The 26,735-nt window shown below is 46.5% G+C and overlaps 1 protein-coding gene across 2 annotated transcripts in view; it reads right to left on the reverse strand.

Annotated features, from left to right (window-relative positions):
* The window catches only part of ZNF827 (zinc finger protein 827), a 299,492-nt gene extending 297,047 nt beyond the window's left edge, over positions 1-2,445 (reverse strand). For both annotated transcript variants that reach the window (XM_077279284.1, XM_077279285.1), the window contains exon 1: positions 1,919-2,445. In XM_077279284.1, the coding sequence (XP_077135399.1) occupies positions 1,919-1,961 (43 nt within the window). In that variant the 5' untranslated portion in view covers positions 1,962-2,445. The remainder of the gene's footprint in view (positions 1-1,918) is intronic.
* Between the last annotated feature and the right edge of the window lie 24,290 nt (positions 2,446-26,735).

The raw sequence follows: 26,735 nt of genomic DNA on the forward strand, positions 1-26,735 counted from the left end.
GTGTCTGGTGCCAGCTGCTGCATAACCCCTGGACCACACTACACACCAGTGATGAAGAATGCTTTGTGTCAGGTGACGATACTGGAGACATCTACATCACAGGGCATCTAGGAGAGGCGTGTGAGACCACCCCAGAAGTGGCCTCTACAGTGCCCACCTCACCTGAGCCCTCCTAGCACCTATTGCTTACAGCAGTAGCACTAAGGTATCAGAGGTGAAGCATGGCCCAGATCTGCCCCTCACCACTTAGAGGGATGATACCCCCCAAACACTGAGCCCTCCTAACACCCCCCAAGCACTGAGCCCTCCTAACACCCCCCAAGCACTGAGCCCTCCTAGCACCTATTGCTTACAGCAGTACCACTAGGGTATCAGAGGTGAAGCATGGCCCAGATCTGCCCCTCACCACTTAGAGGGATGATACCCCCCAAACACTGAGCCCTCCTAGCACCTATTGCTTACAGCAGTGCCACTAGGGTAACAGAGGTGAAGCATGGCCCAGATCTGCCCCTCATCACTTAGAGGGATGATACCCCCCAAACACTGAGCCCTCCTAGCCCCTATTGCTTACAGCAGTGCCACTAGGGTATCAGAGGTGAAGCATGGCCCAGATCTGCCCCTCATCACTTAGAGGGATGATACCCCCCAAACACTGAGCCCTCCTAGCATCTATTGCTTACAGCAGTGCCACTAGGGTATCAGAGGTGAAGCATGGCCCAGATCTGCCCCTCACCACTTAGAGGGATGATACCCCCCAAACACTGAGCCCTCCTAGCCCCTATTGCTTACAGCAGTGCCACTAGGGTATCAGAGGTGAAGCATGGCCCAGATCTGCCCCTCACCACTTAGAGGGATGATACCCCCCAAACACTGAGCCCTCCTAGCACCTATTGCTTACAGCAGTGCCACTAGGGTATCAGAGGTGAAGCATGGCCCAGATCTGCCCCTCACCACTTAGAGGGATGATACCCCCCAAACACTGAGCCCTCCTAGCACCTATTGCTTACAGCAGTGCCACTAGGGTAACAGGTGAAGCATGGCCCAGATCTGCCCCTCACCACTTAGAGGGATGATACCCCCCAAACACTGAGCCCTCCTAGCATCTATTGCTTACAGCAGTGCCACTAGGGTATCAGAGGTGAAGCATGGCCCAGATCTGCCCCTCACCACTTAGAGGGATGATACCCCCCACCTCACCCATAGAAAGTCATTTCCGATGTGCCCCAGGGGTCAGTGCTAGTGACCTGCTCCTGCCCAGGGTTGGGGCACACATTAGGCATCATGCCCAGCACTACATGCTCTGCCATCTTTGAGCATGAGAAAAGTTCCAGGCTGTGGACAATGAAGGACTGGGCTGGAAGTAGCAGGAAAAGTTGCAGCAAGGCCGGTGTGTGCCGGGGCTGTGGGTGCCCCCTCCTGTGCCCGGGGCTGTGGGTGCCCCTTCCTGTGCCCGGGGCTGTGGGTGCCCCTTCCTGTGCCCAGGCTGCAGCCCCTCGCAGGGATTCCTATACAGACACCCCCTTTCTCCCTCCCGTGCTCGGCCCACCCCTCGGGTTTCTTGCACAGCCTCCCTCCCCCTTGCATCTGCTGCTGCCTCTCCTCCCGGGGCCGCCAGGCTCAGCAGCCGGAGCTGGCCGCAACCTTTACCCGGGGACAGAGCCCTATTGATTGTGGCAGAGCCCGGCACAGGGCTGGCGAGCAGCATGGCGGGCGGAGGGCACGGGAGGAGGAGGGGGTCGCTCCACACACACAACACCCACAGACTAGCTGAATAAAACGATGAAACCCATAGCCAGCACAGGACTGCTGCTCCACAACATGGCTGCCCTGCTCAGCCCGCACACAGCACCTCTGTAACCCTAAACTAGCGCACACAACGGGCAGCTCGCTGCAGCGCCAGACGGCGGCGGGCACTTACGTGAAGGCAGGCGCTTGGGCTGCTCCTGCTTCCTCCTGGGCATTGTGTCCCCTTACAGTGTCCAGGGCTTCTCCGCGTCCATCACATTCTCCTCCTCGGGAGACGAGAGGATGAGGAGCAGCTCCTGCGGGCTCCGGAGTCAGGGCGCTCGGTCCTTGCACCTGGCTTGTCCTCCCCTTCACCTCCCTCCCCCAGTCGTAATAAATATTCCTCAATGGATGTGATCTATACGTGTGTGGTGTGTATGGAGGGGCGACATGATGCTGAGGAGCCGCGGCTGCCGTGTATGGCTGCTCCCTGTGTGTCTTCAAGCCCCTAACACTAGTGCAAGGATCAAAGGGCAGCGGTGGCGGCGGCAGAGCGCAGCATAGACACACACACATGGAGGGGCAGCCTCCCAGCCTCAGACATACAGCAGACAAGCTCACAGCCAAGGCTGGGTCACAGTGCAGAGCTGCCCTAGGCGCTCTCCTCCTCCTCCCCTTGCACTTTGCACACCCTGCTCCCCTTCAGCTCCTGTAGGGAGGAGGTAGACATGTGCAGGGACTGCAGTGAAACACTCTAAGGTTAATGCTGAGCTCCAGGCTCCATCCCAAACTTCTCCCCCAGCCCAGGCTGTGGATCTGTGTCCACACAGTGCACAGGAGAGGGGTCATGTCTGTGTCCACCCAGGGAGAGGGGTCCTGTCTGTGTCCACACAGGCAGAGGGGTCCTATCTGTGTCCACCCAGGGAGAGGGGTCCTATCTGTGTCCACCCAGGGAGAGGGGTCCTGTCTGTGTCCACACAGGCAGAGGGGTCCTGTCTGTGTCCACACAGGCAGAGGGGTCCTATCTGTGTCCACCCAGGGAGAGGGGTCCTGTCTGTGTCCACACAGGCAGAGGGGTCCTATCTGTGTCCACCCAGGGAGAGGGGTCCTATCTGTGTCCACCCAGGGAGAGGGGTCCTGTCTGTGTCCACCCAGGGAGAGGGGTCCTGTCTGTGTCCACACAGGCAGAGGGGTCCTGTCTGTGTCCACACAGGCAGAGGGGTCCTATCTGTGTCCACCCAGGGAGAGGGGTCCTGTCTGTGTCCACACAGGCAGAGGGGTCCTATCTGTGTCCACACAGGCAGAGGGGTCCTATCTGTGTCCACCCAGGGAGAGGGGTCCTGTCTGTGTCCACACAGGCAGAGGGGTCCTATCTGTGTCCACACAGGGAGAGGGGTCCTATCTGTGTCCACACAGGCAGAGGGGTCCTATCTGTGTCCACCCAGGGAGAGGGGTCCTATCTGTGTCCACCCAGGGAGAGGGGTCCTGTCTGTGTCCACCCAGGGAGAGGGGTCCTGTCTGTGTCCACACAGGCAGAGGGGTCCTGTCTGTGTCCACACAGGCAGAGGGGTCCTATCTGTGTCCACCCAGGGAGAGGGGTCATGTCTGTGTCCACACAGGCAGAGGGGTCCTATCTGTGTCCACACAGGCAGAGGGGTCCTATCTGTGTCCACACAGGCAGAGGGGTCCTATCTGTGTCCACCCAGGGAGAGGGGTCCTGTCTGTGTCCACACAGGCAGAGGGGTCCTATCTGTGTCCACACAGGGAGAGGGGTCCTATCTGTGTCCACACAGGCAGAGGGGTCCTATCTGTGTCCACACAGGGAGAGGGGTCCTATCTGTGTCCACACAGGCAGAGGGGTCCTATCTGTGTCCACACAGGGAGAGGGGTCCTATCTGTGTCCACACAGGGAGAGGGGTCCTATCTGTGTCCACACAGGGAGAGGGGTCCTATCTGTGTCCACACAGGCAGAGGGGTCCTATCTGTGTCCACACAGGCAGAGGGGTCCTATCTGTGTCCACACAGGGAGAGGGGTCCTATCTGTGTCCACACAGGGAGAGAGGTCCTATCTGTGTCCACACAGGCAGAGGGGTCCTATCTGTGTCCACACACGGAGAGGGGTCCTATCTGTGTCCACACAGGGAGATGGGTCCTATCTGTGTCCACATAGGCAGAGGGGTCCTATCTGTGTCCACATAGGCAGAGGGGTCCTATCTGTGTCCACAGAGGGAGAGGGGTCCTATCTGTGTCCACACACGGAGAGGGGTCCTATCTGTGTCCACATAGGCAGAGGGGTCCTATCTGTGTCCACATAGGCAGAGGGGCCCTATCTGTGTCCACACAGGCAGAGGGGTCCTATCTGTGTCCACATAGGCAGAGGGGTCCTATCTGTGTCCACATAGGCAGAGGGGCCCTATCTGTGTCCACACAGGCAGAGGGGTCATCAGGGAGGACAGCATGGCTGGGTGATGGGAGCACAGTCACTGCAGTGAGATGACAGCATCGTCAGGATTCTCCCCACACAGGACCAGGGAACACCTGTTGATGGCTTCTCCAGCCTTGTCTTCTGGGCTTTGTTTCTGCATTAACCTCTTTGTGACCTAGACAGGAACATTGCCCAAAATGAAAATTCCTTTTATTGGGCGAGATGTTCCCTGTTATGGTTCTCAATGGCAAGAGAACATAGCCCAGCAAACATACGAACTAGCTCTTGGAAGGATGGAAACTAAACTGACCATGAACTAAACCTGCCGCACAACTAACAGTAGCCGGGTAGCGTAGCCTGCGTTTTATCCCTAGACGCCCAGCGCCGGCCGGAGGACTAACTAATCCTGGCAGAGGAAAATATAGTCCTGGCTCACCTCTAGAGAAATTTCCCCGAAAGGCAGACAGAGGCCCCCACAAATATTGGCGGTGATTTTAGATGAAATGACAAACGTAGTATGAAAATAGGTTTAGCAAAATTGAGGTCCGCTTACTAGATAGCAGGAAGACAGAAAGGGCACTTTCATGGTCAGCTGAAAACCCTATCAAAATACCATCCTGAAATTACTTTAAGACTCTAGTATTAACTCATAACATCAGAGTGGCAATTTCAGATCACAAGAGCTTTCCAGACACAGAAACGAAACTACAGCTGTGAACTGGAACAAAATGCAAAAACAAACAAGGACTAAGTCCAACTTAGCTGGGAGTTGTCTAGCAGCAGGAACATGCACAGAAAGGCTTCTGATTACAATGTTGACCGGCATGGAAGTGACAGAGGAGCAAGGCTAAATAGCGACTCCCACATCCTGATGGAAACAGGTGAACAGAGAGGATGATGCACACCAGTTCAATTCCACCAGTGGCCACCGGGGAGCCCAAAATCCAATTTCACAACAGTACCCCCCCCTCAAGGAGGGGGCACCGAACCCTCACCAGAACCACCAGGGCGATCAGGATGAGCCCTATGAAAGGCACGGACCAAATCGGAGGCATGAACATCAGAGGCAGTCACCCAAGAATTATCCTCCTGACCGTATCCCTTCCATTTGACCAGATACTGGAGTTTCCGTCTGGAAACACGGGAGTCCAAGATTTTTTCCACAACGTACTCCAACTCGCCCTCAACCAACACCGGAGCAGGAGGCTCAACGGAAGGCACAACCGGTACCTCATACCTGCGCAATAATGACCGATGAAAAACATTATGAATAGAAAAAGATGCAGGGAGGTCCAAACGGAAGGACACAGGGTTAAGAATCTCCAATATCTTGTACGGGCCGATGAACCGAGGCTTAAACTTGGGAGAAGAAACCCTCATAGGGACAAAACGAGAAGACAACCACACCAAGTCCCCAACACAAAGCCGAGGACCAACCCGACGCCGGCGGTTGGCAAAAAGCTGAGTCTTCTCCTGGGACAACTTCAAATTGTCCACTACCTGCCCCCAAATCTGATGCAACCTCTCCACCACAGCATCCACTCCAGGACAATCCGAAGATTCCACCTGACCAGAAGAAAATCGAGGATGAAACCCCGAATTACAGAAAAAGGGAGACACCAAGGTGGCAGAACTGGCCCGATTATTGAGGGCAAACTCCGCTAAAGGCAAAAAAGCAACCCAATCATCCTGATCTGCAGACACAAAACACCTCAAATATGTCTCCAAGGTCTGATTCGTCCGCTCGGTCTGGCCATTAGTCTGAGGATGGAAAGCAGACGAGAAAGACAAATCTATGCCCATCCTAGCACAGAATGCTCGCCAAAATCTAGACACGAATTGGGTACCTCTGTCAGAAACGATATTCTCCGGAATACCATGCAAACGGACCACATTTTGAAAAAACAGAGGAACCAACTCGGAAGAAGAAGGCAACTTAGGCAGGGGAACCAAATGGACCATCTTAGAGAAACGATCACACACCACCCAGATGACAGACATCTTCTGAGAAACAGGAAGATCCGAAATAAAATCCATCGAGATGTGCGTCCAGGGCCTCTTCGGGATAGGCAAGGGCAACAACAATCCACTAGCCCGAGAACAACAAGGCTTGGCCCGAGCACAAACGTCACAAGACTGCACGAAGCCTCGCACATCTCGAGACAGGGAAGGCCACCAGAAGGACCTTGCCACCAAATCCCTGGTACCAAAGATTCCAGGATGACCTGCCAACGCAGAAGAATGAACCTCAGAAATTACTTTACTGGTCCAATCATCAGGAACAAACAGTCTACCAGGTGGGCAACGATCAGGTCTATCCGCCTGAAACTCCTGCAAGGCCCGCCGCAGGTCTGGAGAAACGGCAGACAATATCACTCCATCCTTAAGGATACCTGTAGGTTCAGAATTACCAGGGGAGTCAGGCTCAAAACTCCTAGAAAGGGCATCCGCCTTAACATTCTTAGAACCCGGCAGGTAGGACACCACAAAATTAAACCGAGAGAAAAACAACGACCAGCGCGCCTGTCTAGGATTCAGGCGTCTGGCGGACTCAAGATAAATTAGATTTTTGTGGTCAGTCAATACCACCACCTGATGTCTAGCCCCCTCAAGCCAATGACGCCACTCCTCAAAAGCCCACTTCATGGCCAAAAGCTCCCGATTCCCAACATCATAATTCCGCTCGGCGGGCGAAAATTTACGCGAGAAAAAAGCACAAGGTCTCATCACGGAGCAATCGGAACTTCTCTGCGACAAAACCGCCCCAGCTCCGATTTCAGAAGCGTCGACCTCAACCTGAAAAGGAAGAGCAACATCAGGCTGACGCAACACAGGGGCGGAAGAAAAGCGGCGCTTAAGCTCCCGAAAGGCCTCCACAGCAGCAGGGGACCAATCAGCAACATCAGCACCCTTCTTAGTCAAATCAGTCAATGGTTTAACAACATCAGAAAAACCAGCAATAAATCGACGATAAAAGTTAGCAAAGCCCAAAAATTTCTGAAGACTCTTAAGAGAAGAGGGTTGCGTCCAATCACAAATAGCCTGAACCTTGACAGGATCCATCTCGATGGAAGAGGGGGAAAAAATATATCCCAAAAAGGAAATCTTTTGAACCCCAAAAACGCACTTAGAACCCTTCACACACAAGGAATTAGACCGCAAAACCTGAAAAACCCTCCTGACCTGCTGGACATGAGAGTCCCAGTCATCCGAAAAAATCAAAATATCATCCAGATACACAATCATAAATTTATCCAAATAATCACGGAAAATGTCATGCATAAAGGACTGAAAGACTGAAGGGGCATTTGAAAGACCAAAAGGCATCACCAAATACTCAATGTGGCCCTCGGGCGTATTAAATGCGGTTTTCCACTCATCCCCCTGCTTAATTCGCACCAAATTATACGCCCCACGAAGATCTATCTTAGAGAACCACTTGGCCCCCTTTATGCGAGCAAACAAATCAGTCAGCAGTGGCAACGGATATTGATATTTAACCGTGATTTTATTCAAAAGCCGATAATCAATGCACGGCCTCAAAGAGCCATCTTTCTTAGCCACAAAGAAAAAACCGGCTCCTAAGGGAGATGACGAAGGACGAATATGTCCCTTTTCCAAGGACTCCTTTATATATTCTCGCATAGCAGCATGTTCAGGCACAGACAGATTAAATAAACGACCCTTAGGGTATTTACTACCCGGAATCAAATCTATGGCACAATCGCACTCCCGGTGCGGAGGTAATGAACCAAGCTTAGGTTCTTCAAAAACGTCACGATATTCAGTCAAGAATTCAGGAATCTCAGAGGGAATAGATGATAAAATGGAAACCACAGGTACGTCCCCATGCGTCCCCTTACATCCCCAGCTTAACACAGACATAGCTTTCCAGTCAAGGACTGGGTTATGAGATTGCAGCCATGGCAATCCAAGCACCAACACATCATGTAGGTTATACAGCACAAGAAAGCGAATAATCTCCTGGTGATCCGGATTAATCCGCATAGTTACTTGTGTCCAGTATTGTGGTTTATTGCTAGCCAATGGGGTGGAGTCAATCCCCTTCAGGGGTATAGGAGTTTCAAGAGGCTCCAAATCATACCCACAGCGTTTGGCAAAGGACCAATCCATAAGACTCAAAGCGGCGCCAGAGTCGACATAGGCATCCGCGGTAATAGATGATAAAGAACAAATCAGGGTCACAGATAGAATAAACTTAGACTGTAAAGTGCCAATTGAAAGAGACTTATCAAGCTTCTTAGTACGCTTAGAGCATGCTGATATAACATGAGTTGAATCACCGCAATAGAAGCACAACCCATTTTTTCGTCTAAAATTCTGCCGTTCACTTCTGGACAGAATTCTATCACATTGCATATTCTCTGGCGTCTTCTCAGTAGACACCGCCAAATGGTGCACAGGTTTGCGCTCCCGCAGACGCCTATCGATCTGGATAGCCATTGTCATGGACTCATTCAGACCCGCAGGCACAGGGAACCCCACCATAACATCCTTAATGGCATCAGAGAGACCCTCTCTGAAATTCGCCGCCAGGGCGCACTCATTCCACTGAGTAAGCACAGCCCATTTACGGAATTTCTGGCAGTATATTTCAGCTTCGTCTTGCCCCTGAGATAGGGACATCAAGGCCTTTTCCGCCTGAAGTTCTAACTGAGGTTCCTCATAAAGCAACCCCAAGGCCAGAAAAAACGCATCCACATTGAGCAACGCAGGATCCCCTGGAGCCAATGCAAAAGCCCAATCCTGAGGGTCGCCCCGGAGCAAAGAAATCACAATCCTGACCTGCTGAGCAGGATCTCCAGCAGAGCGAGATTTCAGGGACAAAAACAACTTGCAATTATTTTTGAAATTTTGAAAGCAAGATCTATTCCCCGAGAAAAATTCAGGCAAAGGAATTCTAGGTTCAGATATAGGAACATGAACAACAAAATCTTGTAAGTTTTGAACTTTCGTGGTGAGATTATTCAAACCTGCAGCTAAACTCTGAATATCCATTTTAAACAGGTGAACACAGAGCCATTCCAGGATTAGAAGGAGAGAGAGAGAGAAAGGCTGCAATATAGGCAGACTTGCAAGAGATTCAATTACAAGCACACTCAGAACTGAGAAAAAAAAAAAAAATCTTCAGCAGACTTCTCTTTTCTCTCCTTTCTCTGTCAATTAATTTAACCCTTTTAGGGCCGGTCAAACTGTTATGGTTCTCAATGGCAAGAGAACATAGCCCAGCAAACATACGAACTAGCTCTTGGAAGGATGGAAACTAAACTGACCATGAACTAAACCTGCCGCACAACTAACAGTAGCCGGGTAGCGTAGCCTGCGTTTTATCCCTAGATGCCCAGCGCCGGCCGGAGGACTAACTAATCCTGGCAGAGGAAAATATAGTCCTGGCTCACCTCTAGAGAAATTTCCCCGAAAGGCAGACAGAGGCCCCCACAAATATTGGCGGTGATTTTAGATGAAATGACAAACGTAGTATGAAAATAGGTTTAGCAAAATTGAGGTCCGCTTACTAGATAGCAGGAAGACAGAAAGGGCACTTTCATGGTCAGCTGAAAACCCTATCAAAATACCATCCTGAAATTACTTTAAGACTCTAGTATTAACTCATAACATCAGAGTGGCAATTTCAGATCACAAGAGCTTTCCAGACACAGAAACGAAACTACAGCTGTGAACTGGAACAAAATGCAAAAACAAACAAGGACTAAGTCCAACTTAGCTGGGAGTTGTCTAGCAGCAGGAACATGCACAGAAAGGCTTCTGATTACAATGTTGACCGGCATGGAAGTGACAGAGGAGCAAGGCTAAATAGCGACTCCCACATCCTGATGGAAACAGGTGAACAGAGAGGATGATGCACACCAGTTCAATTCCACCAGTGGCCACCGGGGGAGCCCAAAATCCAATTTCACAACAGTTCCCCAAAATATGAATAATTTGATAAATTGGTAATAAATGTTCTGCAGATTTGTCTTACATGGAAACGATTGTTTTATTACCATGGGGAGACTGATGATCAGTACTGGTAATCTATACGTGTACGGGCGCTGCTAGGAAGGAAAGGTGGGAGCAAACTGGTGAGTTTTTGGGGTCAGATCGTTCCGAAAACTGCCTTTAGAAAATCCCTAAAAGCGACCAAGTGCTATAGGATCCTTTATCGGACGGCACTCGGATCAGTGTTAGTCTATGATTTTTTGAAAGCATGAAAAAAATAATTGCAGCATGCTGCGAGCGGCTCCGTAAATCGGATGCCACTCACCCATTCAAGTCTATGGGTGCATGGAAATCATCGGATTGTACTCGGATGACATCTATCTATGCTCGTGTGAACGGGCCCTAAAAAGCATTCTTCCTCTCCATTTATAAATGACAAACTTGCTGTTCATATTGGTTCTTTGAGCTTTTTCTTTTTGCTTCCTGAAGACATTCTTGCGGATTTCTGTGCGGATTTTTCCGCTCAGTTTTTGAAAAATCCGCAGGTAAAACGCGCTGCATCTACTTTACATCAGCACAATTTTGGAACCAAATCTTATTTTTTGTTAGGGAGTTATAAGGGTTAAAAGTTAAACAGCGATTTCTCATGTTTACAACACCATTTTTTTTTTAGGGACCACCTTACATTTGAAGTCACTTTAAGGGGTCTATATGATAGAAAATACACAAAAGTGACATCATTCTAAAAACTGCACCCTTAAGGTGCTCAAAACCACATTCAAGAAGTTCATTAACCCTTCAGGTACTCAAAGGAATTTTTGGAATGTGGAAACATTTTTTACTTCATATCCAATTTTTTTTATTTTAACAAGGGTAACATTAAAAAACGGACCCCAAAATTTTGTTGTGTAATTTCTCCTGACCAGCTAGGAGAACACTATTTAAATATTAAAACATAACCTTTAATGGTATAAGTATAAAATTCATATGGATAATACAAAACACAAGTGATAAAGTGCATAAACAGTGCTCATGTAACCAGTGCTCGATAAAAAAATTAAAAAATGTTTTTTTCTCACCAAATATGCTGTTTCCTTCACAGGAGCATCCATATATGTCAAGGGGGAGGGAAAACAGTATCTGCACTACCCAGCCGTGCCCCTGTGTTGCTCCTGCCCTGACAAGGGCAGTCCCCAAGTCAGGCTAGTAAATTGTACCCACCATAACCATGTATGCTTCCCTACGCGTTTCCTCTCCCATAGGGGAGATTCATCAGGGGAACAAGAAATAAAATATGTGGGGGATATTTTCTTTTGTAATAGGGAACCCCTGTATTAGAAGGTGTCTCCTATGTCCGTTACACCTAGCCGTAGGTACGGGCCGTGGTAGGGTGAGATAAAGAACAATCAACCGCCACTTAAATAACTTCCTGTTTCTTAGAAAATTACATGGCGTCCTACCTCATTTCCGTCAGGTCTCGTGCTCATATTCCGGGTGGAAGTAGCGCCATGTCATAATTGTCCTCCCCTCTGAGCCGAAAATACTTCCGGTATCTGAGTTACTGCCTAATGCGCATGCGGCATACTTCTCCGGCTATGCTTATACTTCCGGTTCGCATTTCCCTGGTAACACGCCAGAGCGCGTGCGGAACTGAATATGATAATAACTGACACACCACCGGCTATACACCGGCTATGCTTATACTTCTGGTCACGCATTTCCATGGTAACACGCCAAAGCGCGTGCGGCACTCAGTATAATAAATGCCACACCGCCGGCTGTACACGAGCCCATGATCTGCGATTGCCGGAAGTGAACTTATAAGTGTTTCCAAGCAACCTGTATCCACACAATCATGGCTGCATTGCTTAACATGCGCATAAAAAGGTATGTTGCATACATTACTAGTCACACCATGTGATGTACGACAGTTTTCCAGACAGCAAATGTACACCCACAGAGATATTTGCTGATAGACACCGCATCCAGTGGTGGCGACTTTTTACGCACTTCCTAAGATACATAAGGGGGTCCACCCCCTTAAGGGTAGACCGATTGTATCGGGTATTGGAAGTATAACCCACAATGTAGGTATATATATTGACGAAATATTAAGACCTTTCGTCAGCTCTCTACCGTCCTATGTTAGGGATACCTCAGATTTTTTTTAAAAATTGGAGAATATTTATGTGGAACCAGGGGTGTATTTAGCCAGTATTGACATTGAAGCGCTCTATTCATCCATTCCACATAAATTTGGAATTATGGGTGTTAACCATTTCCTGGCCACAAGAGGATGCCAATTTGTTCCTCACAATGAGATGGTTATGTCTTTTCTTGAGTTTGTCTTGCGGAGTAATGTTTTCACCTTCGATGGTCAAGTCCTCCACCAGCTCAGGGGCACCGCTATGGGCAATCCATGTGCGCCCAGTTACGCCAACTTGTTCCTGGGCTGGTGGGAGGACTCCATTGTGTTCTCTGACAAACATGTACATCTGACCAGCCTTATTGACCTTTGGGTCAGGTTTATAGATGATGTTTTTATTCTATGGCGGGGGTCTGTGGTTGATTTCCACGAGTTCATTAATCTGCTTAATCAGAACGAGATGGGCCTGAGGTTTACATATGAAATCGACCCCAATAGGTTGGCTTTCCTTGATATTATGATTACAAAATCTGAGGGAGGCGACACCTTAGAAACTACCATCTTTCGTAAACCCACCTCTACTAACTCTTTCTTGAGGTGGGAGAGCCACCACCCTTATTGTTTGAAAAAGGAAATCCCTAAGGGCCAGTATCTGAGGTTAAAGAGAAATTGCTCGAATACAAAGGACTTCAAAACTAAGGCGGATGAATTGCGCCAGAGATTCCTCATGAAGGGCTACCCTGATGAGATACTTAGAGGGGCATTTAAATATGCCAATCAACAAAATAGAGGTGAACTGATGGTACCAAAAAGGAAAGTCGAGAACCCTAGTGATACTGCACGACTCATATGCACTTTTGATAATGGGGCCCGAATGGTCAAGGAGGTGATTCAGAAGCACTGGGGTATATTACTGATGGACGAGGACTTAAAGGATTTTGTAGGTGAAAAACCAAACATTACCTACAGAAAAAGTAGAACGATAGGAAATCGTTTAGTTCATAGTCATTTTGTTACACCTATGACAAATAGTACATGGTTACCAGTCAGAACGAAGGGATGCTACCGGTGCGGGGATTGTGTGGCCTGTGAATATGTACGGGTAGGTAAAAATTTTGACAATATTGACGAGTCTTTTGAGATCAGAGACTTTATCAATTGTAAGACCAAGGGCGTCATTTATCGGATTACCTGTACATGTGGTAAATCTTATATTGGAAAGAGTATCAGAGAGTTTAGGAGGAGAATAGGAGAACATGTGGGTGATATCCGCAATAAGAGAGATACACCAGTGGCCAGACACGTCAACGGGTCACATAATGGTGACCCAAAGGCCATACAATTCATGGGGATTGAGAGGGTCAAGCCACCTAGGAGAGGGGGCGATTTTGACAGGATTCTGCTTCAGAGAGAATCAAGATGGATATTCCGCCTTAATACCTGTCATCCCCATGGTTTAAATGAGCAATTGAGTTATAAGTGCTTCCTATGATTACAAAATATCAAATTCACCCCATTCTGTCTCTCAATTTTTGTTCTGTTCATGTATAGTTTATTTTACCTTTTTTCTTGAATTTATGGGTTGTATTCACGGGGTTTCTGTCGTCCAAGAATATTTTCAGCCAATAAAACAGTGATCTATATAATCTATTAGGATTGAGGGCAAGTAGCAGCCACTGCTGTATTTGCGATATCTATTTCCCTGGCCTGATCAGATATGGTTCTAAACAGGGATGTATACACTCACTGGCCACTTTATTAGGTACACCTGTCCAACTTCTTGTTAACACTTAATTTCTAATCAGCCAATCACATGGCGGCAACTCAGTGCATTTAGGCATGTAGACATGGTCAAGACAATCTCCTGCAGTTCAAACCGAGCATCAGTATGGGGAAGAAAGGTGATTTGAGTGCCTTTGAACGTGGCATGGTTGTTGGTGCCAGAAGGGCTGGTCTGAGTATTTCAGAAACTGCTGATCTACTGGGATTTTCACGCACAACCATCTCTAGGGTTTACAGAAAATGGTCTGAAAAAGAAAAAAAATCCAGTGAGCGGCAGTTCTGTGGGCGGAAATGCCTTGTTGATGCCAGAGGTCAGAGGAGAATGGGCAGACTGGTTCGAGCTGATAGAAAGGCAACAGTGACTCAAATCGCCACCCGTTACAACCAAGGTAGGCCTAAGAGCATCTCTGAACGCACAGTGCGTCGAACTTTGAGGCAGATGGGCTACAGCAGCAGAAGACCACACCGGGTACCACTCCTTTCAGCTAAGAACAGGAAACTGAGGCTACAATTTGTACAAGCTCATCGAAATTGGACAGTAGAAGATTGGAAAAACGTTGCTTGGTCTGATGAGTCTCGATTTCTGCTGCGACATTCGGATGGTAGGGTCAGAATTTGGCGTAAACAACATGAAAGCATGGATCCATCCTGCCTTGTATGGAGCATCTTTGGGATGTGCAGCCGACAAATCTGCGGCAACTGTGTGATGCCATCATGTCAATATGGACCAAAATCTCTGAGGAATGCTTCCAGCACCTTGTTGAATCTATGCCACGAAGAATTGAGGCAGTTCTGAAAGCAAAAGGGGGTCCAACCCGTTACTAGCATGGTGTACCTAATAAAGTGGCCGGTGAGTGTATATGTGGTTCTTTTCATATATGGATAATTACAACTATTAGGACTACTTCCTCCACTTTTCAGGTCTCTTCCCTCTATCGCGCAAAAGGAGTAAATAGTACACACCCAGGTAGGGAGTTTAACAGTATACTATATTACACTCTATGGCACAATCTATAGGGGTGTAACGATTGAACCCCTAGAGTGCTTTATCTTATTTAATGGAGATTTACACATATAAATATATTATGCTGTAGGTTAATCAGCTTATCCCGCAGATCTTACATATGCGGTGTCTATCAGCTAATATCTCTGTGGGTGTACATTTGCTGTCTGGAAAACTGTCGTACATCACATGGTGTGACTAGTAATGTATGCAACATACCTTTTTATGCGCATGTTAAGCAATGCAGCCATGATTGTGTGGATACAGGTTGCTTGGAAACGCTTATAAGTTCACTTCCGGCAATCGCAGATCATGGGCTCGTGTACAGCCGGCGGTGTGGCATTTATTATACTGAGTGCCGCACGCGCTTTGGCGTGTTACCATGGAAATGCGTGACCAGAAGTATAAGCATAGCCGGTGTATAGCCGGCGGTGTGTCAGTTATTATCATATTCAGTTCCGCACGCGCTCTGGCGTGTTACCAGGGAAATGCGAACCGGAAGTATAAGCATAGCCGGAGAAGTATGCCGCATGCGCATTAGGCATTAACTCGGATACCGGAAGTATTTTCGGCTCAGAGGGGAGGACAATTATGACATGGCGCTACTTCCACCCAGAATATGAGCACGAGACCTGACGGAAATGAGGTAGGACGCCATGTAATTTTCTAAGAAACAGGAAGTTATTTAAGTGGCGGTTGATTGTTCTTTATCTCACCCTACCACGGCCCGTACCTACGACTAGGTGTAACGGACATAGGAGACACCTTCTAATACAGGGGTTCCCTATTGCAAAAGAAAATATCCCCCACATCTTTTATTTCTTGTTCCCCTGATGAATCTCCCCTATGGGAGAGGAAACGCGTAGGGAAGCATACATGGTTATGGTGGGTACAATTTACTAGCCTGACTTGGGGACAGCCCTTGTCAGGGCAGGAGCAACACAGGGGCATGGCTGGGTAGTGCAGATACTGTTTTCCCTCCCCCTTGACATATATGGATGCTCCTGTGAAGGAAACAGCACATTTGGTGAGATAAAACCATTTTTTAATTTTTTTATCGAGCACTGGTTACATGAGCACTGTTTATGCACTTTATCACTTGTGTTTTGTATTATCCATATGAATTTTATACTTATACCATTAAAGGTTATGTTTTAATATTTAAATAGTGTTCTCCTAGCTGGTTTGGATATTTACATTAGAGGACCCCCAGGGGTATCATATTGGGTACACCCTCTCGTTGGCTTTTTTTTTTCGTAATTTCTCCTGAGCATGCCGATAACCCATATGAGGGAGAAAACCACTGTTTGGGTGCACGGCAGAGCTCGGAATGGATGGAGCGCCATTTGTCATTTGACTTTTTGAATGCAAAATTTGCTGGAATCATTAGCGGACGTCATGTCCCGTTTGGAGAGCCTCTGATGTGCCTAAACACTGAAAATCCCCCACAAGTAATACTATTTTGGAAATTAGACCACTCAGGAAACTGATCTAGATGTGTGGTGAGCACATTGAACCCTCAGGTGCTTCGCAGAAGTTTATAATGTTGAGCCGTGAAAATAAAAATAAAAAAATCACATTTTCCCCACAAAAATGTTTTTAGCTCCAAATGTTCACATCAAAGAACCTGGTGCAAAAAGACCACAAAAACAGTATAATCCTAAAATTCAAATCTTTATTTATATAGTACAGAACCCAAAAATTATTAAAGTAAGAATTACTGGACACCACTCATCCAGGGACAGGATTCAATCAGCACATCAATTATCCTTTTAAAAAATTATTGCAGCATTTCTACCAGCAATGGAGGTCAGTACAGACCATAATAGTCCTGTATATTCTTAACGACATAAGTGGTCTAAATCTATCGGTACTGACCTATACATTAGCAGCAATCTTAGACCGAATACAAGTAAAGTGCTTAGTGCATAGTAACTGGTCCAAAATAAATCGCTAAAACCCACAATAGTATAGTATAGCGGAGAAATGTGACATACTTAGAAAATATAAACAGGCGATGTGCCTGTAGCAAGCCGTCCCCGCCGCCCCAAAGCACGATTCGTCAAGACTTCCTCAGGAGGCGTAAATTACTGTTTGGGCGCACGGCAGGGCTCGGAAGGGAAGGAGTGTCATTTGATTTTTTTAATGTAAAATTTCCTGGAATAATTAGCTGATGTCATGTCCCGTTTGAAGAGCACCTGATGTGCCTAAACAGTGGAAACCTCCAACAAGTGATCTTATTTTGGAAACTAGACCCCTCAAAAAAATATTTTTAGTTGTGTGGTGAGCACCTTGAACCCCCCAGGTGCTTCACAGAAGTTTATAACATTGAGCCGTGAAAATAATAAAATCACATTTCCCACACAAAAATGTAATTTTAGCCACAAATTTAGCATTTTTACAAGAGTAAGGCCGAGGTCACACTAGCGTATTGCATCCGATGCGAGAGCATCAGATGCGATATGCTAATGACCCTTGGCTCCTGCTCTGCTGTCAGCAGGAGCCGAGTGTCATTCGTCTGTGCTCCGAGCCTCTCGCACAGAGCGGATCGGAGCACAGCTGCGAAGGAGGTGGAGAAATGAATTTCTCCATCTCCATTGCCGGGGTCAGCGTATAACGCACATCACTCGGATGATATCTGAGTGATGTGCGCTGTCTCACTCGCACCTATAGGCTTATATGGGTGCGAGTGAGCCGAGACTCAGCCAAGGGTCGGTGACAATCGCAGCATGCTGCGATTTCTCTCTCACGTTGAAAACGGCCGAGCAAATAAACGGTGATGGGAGCTGCCCCATAGAGGAATACTGGTCCGAGTGCTATGCGATTTTTTATTGCATAGCACTCGTCCATATTACGCTCTAGTGTGACTCCGGCCTAACAGGATAAATTGCACCATAGAATTTGTTGTGCAATTTCTCCTGAGTACGCCGATACCCCATATGATGGAGAAGTCTACTGCTTGGGTGCATGGCAAGGCTCAGAAGGGAAGGAGCGTCATTTGATTTTTTTAATGTAAAATTTCCTGGAATCAGCGGACGTCATGTCCCGCTTGCAGAGTCCCTGATAGTAACAGGAGAAATTGAACGTTACAATTTGTTATGCAATTTATCCTGAGTACGATGATACCCCATTGGTAGGGGAATACTACTTTTGAGGCACAATGCAAAGCTCAGAAGAGAAGAGGCGCCATATTGGAGTTAAGATTTTGCAGGAATGGTTTGAGGGTGCCATGTCACATTGGCAGAGCCCCTGAGGTGCCAGAACAACAGAAACCCCTATATGTGACCCCATTTTACAAACTACACCTCTCTATGAATTCATCTAGGGGTACAGTGGTCATATTGACACCACAGGTGTGTCACAGAATTTTATACCATTGGGCAGTGAAGAAAAAATAACTACATTTTTACCAGCAAAATTTTGTTTCAGCCCTAGATTCTACACTTTCACACAAGAAGTGGGTAAAAATGGCACCATAATTTGTTCCACAATTTCTACTGAACGTGGCAATACCCCAGATGTGGCTGTACAGTACTACTTAGTAGGGTTGAGCGAAACGGGTCGGCCATTTTCAGAAGTCGCCGACTTTTGGCAAAGTCGGGTTTCATGAAACCCGACCCGACCCCTGTGTGGGGTCGGCCATGAGGTTGGCGATCTTCTGAATCTGGTATCGGAATTCCGATACCGAGTTCCGATATGTTTGCGATATCGGAAATCGGTATCGGAATCCACATTTAAGTGTAAAATAAAGAATCAAAATAAAAAATATTGATATACTCACCTCTCCGACGCAGCCTGGACATCGCCGCTGGTAACCGGCATCTTCCGTTCCTAAGAATGGCGCTTGAAAGACCTTTCGATGACGTCACGGCTTGTGATTGGTCGCGGCGGCCCACGTGACCACACAGCGACCAATCACAAGCCGTGATATACGTCATCGAAAGGTCCTTCACGCGCTCATTCTTAAGAAGGAACGCTGCCGGAAAGAAGCAGGGCGCGTCCGAGGGTGAGTATATACCTAATAGGAATATACTCACCCTTGGCTTCTTTCCGGCAGCCTTCCTTCTTAAGAATGAGCGCGTGAAGGACCTTTCGATGACGTCACGGCTTGTGATTGGCCGCGGCCGCCCACGTGACCGCTCAGCGACCAATCACAAGCCGTGACGTAATTCTCATGTCCTAAATTCCTAGAATGAGGAATTTAGGACCTGAAAATTACGTCACGGCTTGTGATTGGTCGCTGAGCGGTCACGTGGGCCGCCGCGACCAATCACAAGCCGTGACGTCATCGAAAGGTCTTTCAAGCGCCATTCTTAGGAACGGAAGATGCCGGTTACCAGCGGTGATGTCCAGGCTGCGTCGGAGAGGTGAGTATATCAATATTTTTTATTTTAATTCTTTATTTTACACTTAAATATGGATCCCAGGGCCTGAAGGAGAGTTTCCTCTCCTTCAGACCCTGGGAACCATAGTATCCCATTGCACTGCATTGGGTTTTGTGTTTTGGCCGACCCCGACCCCGACTTTTTTATAGGATCGGCCGATTTCACTCGACCCGACTTTTGAGAAAGTCGGGTTTCACGAAACCCGACCCGATCCTATAAAAATAAAAGTCGCTCAACCCTACTACTTAGCCATATGGAGAGACTCGGGAGGAACGGAGAACTATTTGCCTCCTGGAGCGCAGATGTTCCTAGAACAGTTTGCAGACTCCATATACAGAGCCCCTAATTGATAGAAGAGTAGAATCCCTCCTCATTTTGGAAATTATACACCTTTGGGAGTTTATCCACAGGTGTGGTGCCGATTTTGACTCCATGGGTATTTTCCAGAAACAAGCAGCAATGAATGTTGCTGAGTGAAAATTGCACACTGCCGTTGTAGTAACCAGTACGCTGTAGTAACCAGTACGTTGCAGTCACCACTATGTTATGCCTAGCTCATGCTTCTGGAGACATGCACCCATAAGTTAGGCGGGCTCTCATCGCTTCAGAAATGCCAAACATATGGACGTTATATATGATTTAAGTACACTGTGGGGCTCAGAAGGGAGGGGGGCATTTGGATTTGGGAGCACAGAATTTGCAGAATTTATTTTGCAGGATGAGGAGCCATTTTACTTTTTCAGATCCTTTGTACTACCAGTAACGTGGAAGATGACAGACCTTAGTGGGGATTTGAAAATTTTCTTGATTGAGTTGAAGCTTTTATTGGGAATATTTTACATAATGTTTGAGATCACATTTATCTGGCACCCTACGCTGACGACTTAATTTGATATTTCCATCTAAATCTCTGAGTGACGTGATTCAGATGAAAACACCGAGGAATCCATTCATTATAATGAGGCAGCAGAATTATTCTGGACTCCGTTTGGCCTCTGTTCAGCAGTGTCCTTCTAATCAGAAGTGCTCAAAACAGGTCAGACGGCGTCCACAGTGCCTCCATCTGCCTCATTATAGGGTATCTTCCACCAGAGGTTTCATCTGAATCACGTATTTCAGAGATTTACATGGAAACCCGATGCAAGCGCTCAGCGTAGAGTGCAGGATAACTGTGCGCCAAGCCTTACTGCGATCTTTGGGAGACAGAATGAAAAAAATCAACAGCAGGTGAAGAATTGGTTTTATTTATTTTTTACGCCGTTTCTCATGCAGTGTAGATAATTAGGTGACTTTATGCTTCGGGTCAGTGCGATTGCAGCGATACCACATTTATATAGTTTTTTTATGTTTTGGCACTTTTACACAAAAACCCTATTTTATAGAAAAAAATTATTTTTTTTGTATTGCTTTATACTGAGAGCTATAACTTTTTTATTTTTCTGCTGAGGGAGCTGTACTGTGGCTTGTTTTTTGCGGGATAAGATGACTTTTTTTATTGCATTTTATACCACTTTTTGTCGGCTGTATGATGATAAAACATTTTTTGCCTTGCTTTTTTTTTTCTTTATGGTGATCACTAATGAGATGAACTAGTGGGACAGCTTTATAGGTCGGGTCGTTCCGGACACGGCTATACCAAATATGTTTACTTTTTTTGTTTATATTTTTTATTTCATACAAATATTTATTTATGGATACAATATCTTTTGATTTTTTTTGATTTTTTAATTATTTTTATAATTATTTAAATTCTAACTTTTTTTTAAACTTTTTTTCTTTGTGCCACTATGGGACTATCATTTTTTGCAGGCTGATCGCTTATATAGCATGGGGATGCAGCAGCATGCCCATGCTATGCAAACTGTCAGCTCTGCACTGACAGAAAAAGTTGCAGATCATGCACTGCGCATGGTCAAGCAACTTTCCTAGCTCTGGTGACTTGGATGTCATAACGACATCGGATCACCATGGCAACGATTGGAACCCGCGTCATGTCGCGGGGTCTCCAATCCATGGGCAGAGGGGCTGTCATCCCTCTGCCAGCTCCTGTAATGCTGTGATCAAGTTCGATCGCAGGATTTAGAGGGTTAAAGTTCCAGGAGTGGTTCGGGACTGCCCCTGGCACTTAATGTTGGGAGTCAGCCGCGATCGCACGTTCACAGCCTGCGCACGGTGCACGTAATAATCCATCCCTGGTCAATAAGGCGCAGGGCGCAGGAACGCATTATTACTTACTATGTCAGAAAGGGGTTAAGCTCCATTAGGGTCCAGAAACTGTGAAGCGGTTAAAAGAAGTACCGTACATACTCGAGTATAAGCCGACCTGAGTATAAGCCGAGGCACCTGATTTTGCACGGAAAACTGGGTAAGCTTATTGACTCGAGTATAAGCCAGGTATCTATTGTCCCCTCATCCCTGTCCTGCACTGTGTGGCTCCCCCGGTCCCCTCATTGCATGCGTGGCTTCCCCGTTCCCCTTGTTGTATGCGTGGTTCCCCTCTCATATGCCGCCTGGCTCCCCGTCATATGCGTGGCTCCCTCATCCTCCCCCGTCATATCCCCTTCATGACCTTGGGATTTTCCATTTTTCCGTGTTCGTTTTTTGCTCCCCTCCTTCCCAGAGCCATAACTTTTTTATTTTCCCGTCAATTTGGCATGTGAGGGCTTATTTTTTGCGGGACGCGTTGTACTTTTGAACGACATCATTTTACCATATCGTGCACTAGAAAACGGGAAAAAAATTCCAAGTGCGGTGAAATTGCAAAAAAAGTGCAGTCCCACACTTGTTTTTTGTTTGGCTTTTTTGCTAGGTTCACTAAATGCTAAAACTGACCTGCCATTATGATTCTCCAGGTCATTACGAGTTCATAGACACCTACACTCACCGGCCACTTTATTAGGTACACCATGCTAGTAACGGGTTGGACCCCCTTTTGCCTGCAGAACTGCCTCAATTCTTCGTGGCATAGATTCAACAAGGTGCTGGAAGCATTCCTCAGAGATTTTGGTCCATATTGACATGATGGCATCACACAGTTGCCGCAGATTTGTCGGCTGCACATCCCAAAGATGCTCCATACAAGGCAGGATGGATCCATGCTTTCATGTTGTTTACGCCAAATTCTGACCCTACCATCCGAATGTCGCAGCAGAAATCGAGACTCATCAGACCAAGCAACGTTTTTCCAATCTTCTACTGTCCAATTTCGATGAGCTTGTACAAATTGTAGCCTCAGTTTCCTGTTCTTAGCTGAAAGGAGTGGTACCCGGTGTGGTCTTCTGCTGCTGTAGCCCATCTGCCTCAAAGTTCGACGCACTGTGCGTTCAGAGATGCTCTTAGGCCTACCTTGGTTGTAACGGGTGGCGATTTGAGTCACTGTTGCCTTACTATCAGCTCGAACCAGTCTGCCCATTCTCCTCTGACCTCTGGCATCAACAAGGCATTTCCGCCCACAGAACTGCCGCTCACTGGATTTTTTTTCTTTTTCGGACCATTCTCTGTAAACCCTAGAGATGGTTGTGCGTGAAAATCCCAGTAGATCAGCAGTTTCTGAAATACTCAGACCAGCCCTTCTGGCACCAACAACCATGCCACGTTCAAAGGCACTCAAATCACCTTTCTTCCCCATACTGATGCTCGGTTTGAACTGCAGGAGATTGTCTTGACCATGTCTACATGCCTAAATGCACTGAGTTGCCGCCATGTGATTGGCTGATTAGAAATTAAGTGTTAACAAGAAGTTGGACAGGTGTACCTAATAAAGTGGCCAGTGAGTGTAACATGACTAGGTTATTTTTTATCTAAGTGGTGAAAAAAAATTCCAAACTCCATTTTTCAGGATCTTGGGTCGGTTGAGGGCTTATTTTTTACGTGCCGAGCTGGCGTTTTTATTGATACCATTTCAGTGCAGATACGTTCTTTTGATCGCCCGTTATTGCATTTTAATGCAATGTCGCGGCGACCAAAAAAACGTAATTCTGGCGTTTCGAATTTTTTTCTTGCTACGCCGTTTAGCGATCAGGTTAATGCTTTTTTTTATTGATAGATCGGGTGATTCTGAACGCGGCGATACCAAATATGTGTAGGTTTGATTTTTTTTTTATTGATTTATTTTGATTGGGACGAAAGGGGGTTGATTTAACCCCTTCACCCCCAAGGGTGGTTTGCACGTTAATGACCGGGCCAATTTTTACAATTCTGACCACTGTCCCTTTATGAGGTTATAACTCTGGAACGCTTCAACGGATCTTGGCGATTCTGACATTGTTTTCTCGTGACATATTGTACTTCATGATAGTGGTAAAATTTCTTTGATATTACCTGCGTTTATTTGCAGAAAAAATGGAAATTTGGCGAAAATTTTGAAAATTTTGCAATTTTCCAACTTTGAATTTTTATGCCCTTAAATCACAGAGATATGTCATGCAAAATACTTAATAAGTAACATTTCCCACATGCCTACTTTACATCAGCACAATTTTGGAACCAAAATTTTTTTTTGTTAGGGAGTTATAAGGGTTAAAAGTTGACCAGCAATTTCTCATTTTTACAACACCATTTTTTTTTAGGGACCACATCTCATTTGAAGTCATTTTGAGGGGTCTATATGATAGAAAATACCCATGTGTGACACCATTCTAAAAACTGCACCCCTCAAGGTGCTCAAAACCATATTCAAGAAGTTTATTAACCCTTCTGGTGCTTCACAGGAATTTTTGGAATGTTTAAATAAAAATGAACATTTAACTTTTTTTCACAAAAAATTTACTTCAGCTCCAATTTGTTTTATTTTACCAAGGGTAACAGGAGAAAATGGACCCCAAAATTTGTTGTACAATTTGTCCTGAGTACGCCGATACCCCATATGTGGGGGTAAACCACTGTTTGGGCGCATGACAGAGCTCGGAAGCGAAGGAGCGCCATTTGACTTTTCAATGCAAAATTGACTGGAATTGAGATGGGACGCCATGTTGCGTTTGGGGAGCCCTTGATGTGCCTAAACATTGAAACCCCCCACAAGTGATACCATTTTGGAAAGTAGACCCCATAAGGAACTTATCTAGAGGTGTGGTGAGCACTTTGACCCACCAAGTACTTCACAGAAGTTTATAATGCAGAACCGTAAAAATAAAAAATCATATTTTTCACAAAAATTATTTTTCGCCCCCAATTTTTTATTTTCCCAAGGGTAAGAGAAGAAATTGGACCCCAAAAGTTGTTGTACAATTTGTCCTGAGTACGCTGATACCCCATATGTGGCGATAAACCACTGTTTGGGCGCATGGGAGAGCTCGGAAGGGAAGTAGCACCGTTTGACTTTTCAATGCAAAATTGACTGGAATTGAGATGGGACGCCATGTTGCGTTTGGGGAGCCCCTGATGTGCCTAAACATTGAAACCCCCCACAAGTGACACCATTTTGGAAAGTAGACCCCCTAAGGAACTTATCTAGAGATGTGGTGAGCACTTTGACCCACCAAGTACTTCACAGAAGTTTATAATGCAGAACCGTAAAAATAAAAAATCATATTTTTTCACAAAAATTATTTTTCGTCCCCAATTTTTTATTTTCCCAAGGGTAAGAGAAGAAATTGGACCCCAACAGTTGTTGCACAATTTGTCCTGAGTACGCTGATACCCCATATGTGGCGATAAACCACTGTTTGGGCGCATGGGAGAGCTCGGAAGGGAAGTAGCACCGTTTGACTTTTCAATGCAAAATTGACAGGAATTGAGATGGGACGCCATGTTGCGTTTGGAGAGCCACTGATGTGCCTAAACATTGAAACCCCCCACAAGTGACACCATTTTGGAAAGTAGACCCCCTAAGGAACTTATCTAGATGTGTTTTGAGCGCTTTGACCCACCAAGGGCTTCACAGAAGTTAATAATGCAGAGCCGTAAAAATAAAACAAAAATTTTTTCCCACAAAAATTATTTTTTTAGCCCCCAGTTTTGTATTTTCCCGAGGGTAGCAGGAGAAATTGGACCCCAAAATCTGTTGTCCAAGTTGTCCTGAATGCGATGATATACCATATGTGGGGAGAACCACTGTTTGGGCGCATGGGAGGGCTCGGAAAGGAAGGAGCGCCATTTGGAATGCAGACTTAGATGGAATGGTCTGCAGGCGTCACATTGCGTTTGCAGAGCCCCTAATGTACCTAAACAGTAGAAACCCCCCACAAGTGACACCATGTTGGAAAGTAGACCCCCTAAGGAACTTATCTAGATGTGTGATGAGCGCTTTGACCCACCAAGGGCTTCACAGAAGTTTATAATGCAGAGCCGTAAAAATAAAACAAAAATTTTTTCCCACAAAAATTATTTTTCAGCCCCCAGTTTTGTATTTTCCCGAGGGTAACAGGAGAAATTGGACCCCAAAAGTTGTTGTCCAATTTGTCCTGAGTGCGCTGATACCCCATATGTGGGGGGAAACCACCGTTTGGACGCATGGAAGGGCTCAGAAGTGAAGGAGCGCCATTTGGAATGCAGACTTAGATGGAATGGTCTGCAGGCGTCACATTGCGTTTGCAGAGCCCCTAATGTACCTAAACAGTAGAAACCCCCCACAAGTGACACCATGTTGGAAAGTAGACCCCCTAAGGAACTTATCTAGATGTGTGGTGAGCGCTTTGACCCACCAAGGGCTTCACAGAAGTTTATAATGCAGAGCCGTAAAAATAAAACAAAAATTTTTTCCCACAAAAATTATTTTTTTAGCCCCCAGTTTTGTATTTTCCCGAGGGTAGCAGGAGAAATTGGACCCCAAAATCTGTTGTCCAAGTTGTCCTGAATGCGATGATATACCATATGTGGGGAGAACCACTGTTTGGGCGCATGGGAGGGCTCGGAAAGGAAGGAGCGCCATTTGGAATGCAGACTTAGATGGAATGGTCTGCAGGCGTCACATTGCGTTTGCAGAGCCCCTAATGTACCTAAACAGTAGAAACCCCCCACAAGTGACACCATGTTGGAAAGTAGACCCCCTAAGGAACTTATCTAGATGTGTGATGAGCGCTTTGACCCACCAAGGGCTTCACAGAAGTTTATAATGCAGAGCCGTAAAAATAAAACAAAAATTTTTTCCCACAAAAATTATTTTTCAGCCCCCAGTTTTGTATTTTCCCGAGGGTAACAGGAGAAATTGGACCCCAAAAGTTGTTGTCCAATTTGTCCTGAGTGCGCTGATACCCCATATGTGGGGGGAAACCACCGTTTGGACGCATGGAAGGGCTCGGAAGTGAAGGAGCGCCATTTGGAATGCAGACTTAGATGGAATGGTCTGCAGGCGTCACATTGCGTTTGCAG

Source organism: Ranitomeya variabilis, chromosome 1, assembly GCF_051348905.1.
Source record: "Ranitomeya variabilis isolate aRanVar5 chromosome 1, aRanVar5.hap1, whole genome shotgun sequence".
Lineage (NCBI taxonomy): Eukaryota > Metazoa > Chordata > Amphibia > Anura > Dendrobatidae > Ranitomeya > Ranitomeya variabilis.